General features: G+C 37.3%; 1 protein-coding gene across 1 annotated transcript; it reads right to left on the bottom strand.

The window, feature by feature from the left end:
• Nucleotides 1-402: 402 nt before the first annotated feature.
• On the bottom strand, nucleotides 403-9,341 carry srgn (serglycin). Its single transcript, XM_015953786.3, has 4 exons — nucleotides 9,054-9,341; nucleotides 6,578-6,719; nucleotides 1,211-1,437; nucleotides 403-1,102 (listed from the first exon to the last, which is right to left on the bottom strand). Exons 1-4 carry the CDS (start codon nucleotides 9,106-9,108, stop codon nucleotides 1,020-1,022), a joined length of 507 nt encoding a protein of 168 aa, XP_015809272.1. The 5' UTR covers nucleotides 9,109-9,341; the 3' UTR covers nucleotides 403-1,019.

Raw genomic sequence — 9,341 nt, 5'->3', positions numbered from 1 at the left:
TAGTTTAAATTTTCTGTCTAAAACTGTCAGTGTTGTGCTGTTGTCAACTCTGCACTGCATTTGAATTTAAATCAGCCATCGCTATTGGCTAAGAGGTACCCTAGAACGTTAGCTGGTACCATATGATGTCACAATGTTGTTGTGAGCCTGTGTGTGTGTGTATTTGTTCGCGGCTCCGCCCTCTCGGTCTGCTAGGCAACAGCATTCGTTGCATTTTTCAAACAGGAAGTGGGAGTGGAGTAGTACTCTGGTAGGGGGTGACTTGCATCTTGGTCTGAACATGTGTAAATGTAAATTTATTCTGATTTATAATTAAGACAGATGTCAGATGATAGAAGTCAGAATAAAGATCAGACTTTAGTTCAAAGATTAACAACAACAAAATCAGCGACAATAAAAGTCTTATGGCACATTTCTTCTTCTGTTTTTATTAAATCTCTTATAGATAAAAACATTTCAAATGCACATTAAGCAATATGGAATAAAATGAAATAATATAAAGTTTTGGGTTCAAATGCACATATAATCATTGTTCATATTTCCACATTAGCTATGACATAGTGAACCTGTTTCTTCAGCCGCGTATATTTTCCTCCTGGGTGACTGTGATGCTTCTCAGAATTAAGAAATGTTTTGTATAAATCATGAAAGAGATGTTTCAACGGTCAAAAACCAGCACTGCATAGACAAAGGCATAATGTTATTGCACATTATTATGATTTTAAAGCATATTTGTATTTATATTACAATGCACATTAGAAAGTTATTTTTTACACAAAATACTGACCAAAGGAAGTTCATATTAAATTTCTGACTCTTTGTTGATTTTTGCATCTTTTTAGCAATATTTGGAACTCTTCTTTTGCACCTGAAAATGTTCTTTAAAAAAAAACAATGAATAGTTAATCATATATTTCATTTCTGCATAAACAAGTTTTTTTTCCAGCAGGCGGTGACATAATAGTTTTACTTTCTAGGCAGGGCGTTGAAACAGATGCTAGCCGTTTGTGGGTGTGTGTCTACAGATTCAGCAGGTGGTCTTCTTTCAGGTCATGCTCTGAAGGTTTGGCCTCATCAGCAAAGAAGTTGTTCAAATTTTCATCTGGAAATAAAAAATATTGCAAATGCCTCTCTTAAGTAAAATGTGGCAAATTAAGAGCAACTCACAGTAAAACATTAATTTCCTGTCAAACTTTTACCACAAACCCACCTGGAAAGCTGCCTGTCCAAGATTCACCAGAACCGTTGTCAACTTCAGCTGCCAGGGTCCGATCTGCAAAGTATAGGCCTTGTGACGCAGAACCTTCATAATAACCAGAACCTTCATCGCCCAAAAACATGTCAGGTGACTCCTTGTTATCACTCCCAAACAGTGTTTCCTCCTTGTTCTCTTCCTCTTCCCTCAGAGGACTCTCATCCTCAACAGGTGTTGCATCTCTGGAAACAGAATGGATATCAGAGATTTAAAATGTCAAAAAAGTTTGAGCTTGGAGTTAATTTAATCTGCTGCAATATGCAAAATCTAACTTAATCTTTCTGAGCTGAGAGACAATAGGGAGAAACCGACCAGGGGAGGTACTAGAGACTAACTGCATGTGTGTGTGTGTGTGTGTGTGTGTGTGTGTGTGTGTGTGTGTGTGTGTGTGTGTGTGTGTGTGTGTGTGTGTGTGTGTGTGTGTGTGCGCGCGGGGGGTGGAACGACGTGTTTCAATTTTTCAATATTTCAAATTTTTGTGTGTAGTTGCAACACTTTAGTATCAAAAATTACATTCCAGATAAATGCACGCTTTGGTTCCACATTTAGCATGAGGCTAATTTATCACCAAACAATATCATTACTGAAGGCTAGTTTATACTTTTCTGTCTGCGTTGGTATGGAAGCGCATAACATCATTGTCCGTCGTTGCAAGGGCTCTCCAACAGGCTCGCAAGGACGGACCGCTGTTGTCAAAGTCGCACTGACCCACCCTATGCATCCCCTAGGACCACTCCTGAAAAAAACCCTTTCATTTTCTACACGTCATTCACAAACCGTTAAATTAAAAGTAATGTCAGTGGAACACAGATGCAGTCCAGCTGCAATGAGTGTGATGATTGTGAAAGAGTGTTTCTGCTGGCTGATTTACTGCGCTGTTGACGGTTCACAAGCCCTGCTGGCTGCGTGCTGCAGACACACCATGCAAGTGCATGTCGCCACGATTGCACCACTTAGGCTGTGTGGGAGACAAAGATTGTCCACGTTTGGCATCAGGCTAACCCTCTCCCTTGTTCAGTGAACGCCTCATCATATTGACTGAAAAAGTTTTGTGACCTTACATAGTTTCAACTGGAGAGGAAACTTGTTATAAGGGAAAACACGTGCATGATCATAATCTTTAAACTGCTTGCAGGATGAAACATGAGAACGGTACTTTCACAGTCAAGATGTGCTCCTGAAGAGAAAATAAATCTGAACGCTCACAGAGCTGGGGTTTAGTTCTTGGACTCTTTTATTGTTTAGAGAAGGATTGTAAAAAATGGTGAAAACATAGAGTCAGGTAATTCTTTAGGGTTTCGACAAAAGGTGGGATTTAGCTCGCATTAATAAGGCTCTCACTAGAAGCTTTATACTCCTCATGTGTCAGTTTTCATTGATAAAGCTTCTTAGGCGAGGAGCAAATTTTTTTTGCTCAACTTACTAGAGTTTGACTACTTTGGCTTCAACTGGATTGTCATTTTTATCATGAGTTCCTAAAGCAAAATGACCAAAAGTTCCTAATATCATTTTTTTACAGTACCAGTTATAAATGATATTTGCCTATAAAAATTGTTTCTGTCACGATGCAGATTATTTATTTTGAATACTACACAATTTATTCATCTGAATTTAGACCTACCATACCAAATTTATTTATATAGCACTGCTGACTGAAGTGCTGAACAAAGATACAAAATACAAATTAAAAAAATAGCGTAAACTCATTAATGACTTTTTATCCAAATAAAACATATTTGTTTTCCAGTTTAGTGATTTCTCAAACTTTAAATCCAAATGTAGATGAATCATCAGAATCAAAGTTATTTGTGCAACTTAAAGAGACGACGTGTAGTTTTTACCGTCAATCTCTGGAAATATTCATCGAAATGTTGTTTAAAATGAATTAAATGAAAGACATTGGTAGCATCGTAACATATAACCATAAAAATTGGGGCTAAAATACATGATCTCTGGGGGGCGCCATATTAGGCAAGGCAAGGCAGCTTTATTTGTATAGCACATTTCAAACACAAAGGCAATTCAAAGTGCTGAAGCAAGAACAGCAAATACAGTAAATCAAACAAGGAAATGTAGACGTTAATTTCAGATTTAACAAACAGATAAAAGACATAGTCAAAAGGTTGGCAGTTACAGGGCAGAAAGTGCAGCATAGCAAACATTTATTCAAAGGCTGATGAATACATGAAGGTTTTTAATTTTGATTTTAAAGTTTCTACAGTCGGGGCACATTTGAGGTCATGAGGGAGCTGATTCCATCTGTGTGCAGCATAAAAGCAGCATGGCTGAAATGTTTCCTTCTACGGCAGCCCGTGAGGACAAAACACATTCACTGATTTATAACAAATGGTTACAAAACTTTCTCCCTTTATGAACGTTGATGTTTTACACATTTACGTCTTCAGTTGTTGCCAGTGATGAAAGGGAGTCTGATGTGCTTGTTATTTTGCTGGAGTTTGTACTCCCAGGGATTTTTACCCTAGTGGCCATCCATTGGTAAGGTCTTACTCAAAACACAAAAACAAAGGCTTGCTTGCAATGATTTAGGTATATACTGTCCCCTATTGCCAGGAAAAACACACACTGTCCCTTTAAATAAAACAAAATCCCAAATTATTTAATTCTAGGGGACAAATAGTCTTCTCTGTCTTCTCTATTATTACTGAATTCTCATGAGACTTTTTATTTAAATAAAATAATGAACATTTAAAAAAAGTCTTGCATTGTCTGCATGGGAATCATAACTGAATCAAAATAAAGTAACTTTCTATAAGCAGCAATTTCCTAATGTTGTGATTCTCGCACACATAGCAATAAAACCTTCTGACTCTTGATTGTGATCAGTTTGATTTTGAACGCTGATTTGTTTCTGGATGAATAAATAAGTAATTAGGTTTAAAAAATATATATTTTTGCAGCTCAACGTCTCAAACTTTGGTATCTGACATACGCAGATATAAAACAATAGACCAGAAGCTGCAGTCCGCGAGGCGTCGCCACCCACTTCCTCCCAGCACTTCCCTTCACTTCCTACTTGAAGCATGCTGAGACACAAGATACTGTCATAACAAGCTCCAAATATTAAGCCATAAACCCCCCCACAAATTAATCAAAACAATAAAATTCAAACTTTTAAAGAATAGATTTGTCAAAAACAATCTTTTATTAAAAACTCAAATTTCCATTTCACTTTTTTGTTTATCTAAAAACTGCAATAAAAGTTTCTGATTAAATGTTGAAGTAAATTCAAGGATTTCATATAATTATGAAATACTACAGCGAATAAAATCACCGGTGATGGACTTTAACGGAGCAAAATGTAGTTTGTGGTTTTCATTTTCAAGAACAACATTTTTAAAATAACAGTCAAAGACTGAGAGAGAAAAACAGTTACGAGGAACTCAAAAAGAGGGAACCGAGAGCCGAGATTGCGCTAAAACTTTTTATACAGCTTGAAGGAAATGAACAAATTACAGCATCAACTTTAAAACGGAATTTTTCAGCAACTCCGAGTGTCTCTGTTCATTTTCTCATCATCAACAGCAAGACTGATTCATTGAGTCAAACCAAACACTGTTCAGGACAGTTTGACTTGACTGATGAATTAGTTTTACAATTTTTTCAACAAACTTAAATTTCCATGTGTTAGATTTATCTCCCTGATGTTTGATCAAACTGCAGTCTGAGAAGTTTGGACTTTGTTACGTTTGCTGACCTATTCTACAGAAATGTTTTGCTGAACGATAAAGTTTTGGCTAAATCTTCTTCCAACAAGAATATAACTTGATACATCATCTGAGTGTCTAAACTAAAACTTAAACAAAAACAAAGTTTTGGAGAATTAGAACATAACCATTGGTATTAAATGCAATAACAATCATCTAAAACATCTAAGAAATAATGAAAGTAGAACTTTATACAGCTTAAATGCAACGAAACAACAAGCTGAAGCTGTTTCACCCTATTGAGTGTTTGACTTTATGACGCACCAACAACCAAATAAGGACAGTTTGTTCTTTCTTTATCTGCAAATGTATTTCAGTTTAGTGATGCACTTCCTTCATAGCAACCACACATCCATGTCGGTGTCAAAAATTAAAATGCATCAGAGTTCTTTTTTTTATAGTTTTGCTTTTCACAGAAAAGGCAGTTCTTATTTCTTACAGGGATAAATAAATACAAAAACGTCACAAAAAAGATTTGACTTAAAAGTGTGGTACATTTGTTTATTCAATGCATTTGCAGTTATCTCTATTAGGATTGAATGCCTTAAGTCCTATTCTCGGGGCAAAAAAAGCTCCAGTGTGCCTGTTTCAGGAACTAGAAGTCGGCCTGTGGGGAAAGTAGCTTCAAACGGCAGGATTTGGAGTCTTATTTCCTGATATTTGGACATCTTGTATCGGACTGGATAACAACAACTCCACTCTACCACTCAGTTTGCTCTGCAACGTTGATGTTTTATACAAACAACACAAGCCTGAAGGAGTTCTGCTGCGTGGTGGAGTCGCTAATGCTAACAATTAGCTTCTGGTAGTTGAAACGTTGTTCGTTGTTTCCTGGTCGCTAACCCAACAACAGCCCTCCCCGTCATGAGTCAAGATGGGTTACTCCGTGATTGTTAAGTGACAGTGTGATGAAGATCTGTCAGACTTTTCAAAACCTAGAGTTTCACCGTCTATATTCTAACAGAAGCTAATGCAGGAGGTAGGCGTGGAAGACTTTCTTTAATGTTCAGCCTGCATGAAAAACTCACAGTGAGAGATTCTAATCAGAAATAATCATTAAAAATGTTTTTTAGTAAACCACTACTTTAAATTGTTTGGGAAAAGAAAACGACAATATTAATCTTATACAAATAGTAAAATATATAATTTTTGCTTTAGGTGTGAAAAAGAAGCTGAAACAATTGTATTTATTTTAAATCCTGTGCAGCTCTTTCTGTCTCACTTCATCCCTCCACGTTGTCCTCTAATTGCCTTTCTTGGCCATCTAACTCACACTTAAATTCACTGCCCAACACACACACACACACACACACACACACACACACACACACACACACACACACACACACACACACACACACACACACACACACTCCAAGTAAAGATTGTGTTAAGCAAAGAAAATGATCCAATGCGGCAGCATCTCTATATTTCAAACCTGTTTTTGTCTGACAGCGTAATATGATGATTTTTCTTGTGCCAGACTTGTTTTAACTTTGTTATACAAAGACTCTCTCTCTGATTCTCCTGAGTGACACTTGGTAAAGATAAAGCTGCACGTCTAAAACCTGCAGTCTCACAGCACTAAGATACTTACAGAGTTCTCCCAACAGAAGCAGGAAGTTTTTTTGGAAGGTCTGGACTCCATGGAATGTCTGAGCTCTGATAGGTCACACACTTGGCCTGGCCGCCCTCAGGACTACATCTCACAAACTGATACTTAGCCGTCGTTGGTGCTCCTAAAGAAAGAAGCAAATCACTGGTGTTGATTTCATATAAGAGTTCAGATCAGACACAGAGTTTTGGGGCAAAACGATCAGGATCAGTTCTGTTTGACTCGCCGACATTTTCCTGCGACACGCTGAGGTAATGTTTGGAGTTGTGAGCCTCCTGGTTGTTTACCCTCTTCAGTGATGGTTTAGAAACAGGAAGTTTATCTCCACCACAGCTCTGTCTCAACACTAACCTGAAAAATATGGAGCTCGTCTGACTCTAAAAGCACTCAGTAGTTTTCCACTGACAGCTATTAAATATTTTATCTCCACAGTAGCAAATGTTTTATTTTCCATCAAATTTGTTTTCTAAAAGTCCCATTCAGGTTGTTTAATGATTTCTGTTGTGAATTAGTTTGAAGATTTATGGAAATTGTTTTTATTAGATGTGAGCATAAAAGAGTCTGCTTGCTAGCTCTATGTCTATGCAATATGTCTTAATTCCAGTAAATAATTTACATAATTAAACACTAATGATCAAAGCTGTTAATAAGGGGTGGGACTCAATTAAAAAATTAAACTAATTAATCAGACGCTTTGTAATTAATTAATCTTGATTAATTAATTCAGATAAGTACAGATGAAACACCCACCCTTTAATGAGTATATTTCTTAACCAAAGGGTCTGTTTGATTACTTTGGTCTCATTATAAAAGTAACTATTATGGGATTTGTTGAGATGTGTATAACTTTTTCCAACTCATAAACTTGAAAGATTGAGTTAATAAAGAAGATGCATTACTTGTGACATCCTGCTTTAGTCACAATATGGGAAAACTGATCTGCAAATTTCAATTGATCAGTCCTCTAAATGCAACTCGTGACTAAGTGCTGTGGTTGTCTGCTAAAATGATAAAACTTCAGAAGAGAAAACTAAAGTGTTCAAATACTAATGAGTTCTGGGAAGGATTCAGAAATCTGATCACATAAATGTGTTGTGCAACAATAACCCACATTTCTGATGTTTTTTTAAGATCTTAGAGGACATTTAATCAGATTAATGATGAATAATAAGAGTTAATTTAGCCACAAAATGTTAGTATTTGTTGCAGTTCTAAGTGTCTTGTTGTTATTATTCATTTGCTAATAAATAAATAATATTACCATGGAGCCTCAATATAAAGCACTATTGACAAATATAACACGAAATGTTTGGATTATTTGAAATTTACTGGACTAAAAACTAATAATGAGTGTCAGGCTGCAGAAGGAGGCCTTAAGGAATGGGGTCTTGAAGGAGTACGCAGCAACTCATATGGATGGGAAGCTGCTGGCTTTGGGACATGTTGGGAGGAACTGCTCAATTACATCTCTGCAACATCAGAGGCCGTGGCTGTGGAGTGGCGGGGTAAGGCATGGTCCCCATTTTTAAGAGGTGTCCAGCAGAGTGTGTGTTTTAACTAGACTACCCAGTCTCCTGGGAGCCTCCTCTGTGTTGAGAGGAGCCTGCTATAAGGTGCCTCCTGTTCATCTCTCTGAGGAGGTGTCAGGGTATGTCCTGCTGGAAGAAGGCCTCCAGGTTAATCCAGGGGACTATTTTTCTTAACCCACACAGCATTTCTTACAGGTTTTTTGGTTGTTTCTAAAATGTTTATATTCAGCATTTAGAATGATAAAGATCTGAGACTATTTTAATCTTTATTGTTATTCTTTATTTTTTATACTTCTATTTTGCTGTTGCATGTTGCTGCTGTAACACCAATATGCACAGGTGCAATAAAAGGATTTTTTATTATATTATTCAATTGTGTTTCTCTAGACTAGCCTGTTTCCTGCCGCAATATATTACTACAATAAGAGTTTGTTTTTGATCTGTCCAGGAGTGTGAATCTGGGGGAAAAAGCATGAAAAGTTGAGTAACAGCACATCGGATTTCCCCTCTGTGATGTATTGAGATATACAACACCCTCTCTGTTTCCCGTCCTCCTCTGAAGAAAAGAAAACCCTTCTACCTGTAAATAGATTTCCACTCTGATGAAAACCTGACTCGGAATCCGAAACGCCTTTGCTCTTTTTCCGTTCTAATAAAAAGTAGCGAGCAGCAGCATATTTGCACCATAGCATCATGTTGTTGTGAGGAGCTGGGCTCAGAGGGGGAGGATGTGCGAACCATCGACATGTGCGAACCAGTAAATTCATCTGTTTCCAGGAAAATGAAACAGTTTCTTTTTTATTTACAGTCAAATTTAAACTCACACCCGTGCTGGTTTGTTCTTTAAAGAATGTTACACTGTAAAAACAGCATTTGCTGTCAGACTTCTAACAAAAAAAAAAAAAAGAGTCGCTGATCGTTGAACTTACCTTTCCCGTTATGTAAGGAGATGCAGGTGACAAAGAGAAGCAGAAACACTTTCATCCTCCTCTGATTTCTTCCTTTTTGTTGTTGCTTTTAGAAAACAAAGTGACACAAAGGCGATCGGTCGTCCCAGATGAAGGTTCTTGTGCAATGAGAGGAAGCTTTATCTGCCTCGGAACGTCAAATTCCCCCGAAAAGAGCTCAGCCCTCCGAGCGCGTCACGGTTTCCTGAAGTCTTCTTGTTGTGAGAGCGTTTGAACATCCTCAGTGGAAACTTCAGCCTTACAGCAGAT

Source organism: Nothobranchius furzeri, chromosome 9, assembly GCF_043380555.1.
Source record: "Nothobranchius furzeri strain GRZ-AD chromosome 9, NfurGRZ-RIMD1, whole genome shotgun sequence".
NCBI lineage: Eukaryota > Metazoa > Chordata > Actinopteri > Cyprinodontiformes > Nothobranchiidae > Nothobranchius > Nothobranchius furzeri.
This window is presented reverse-complemented; position numbering and strand designations above follow the sequence as displayed.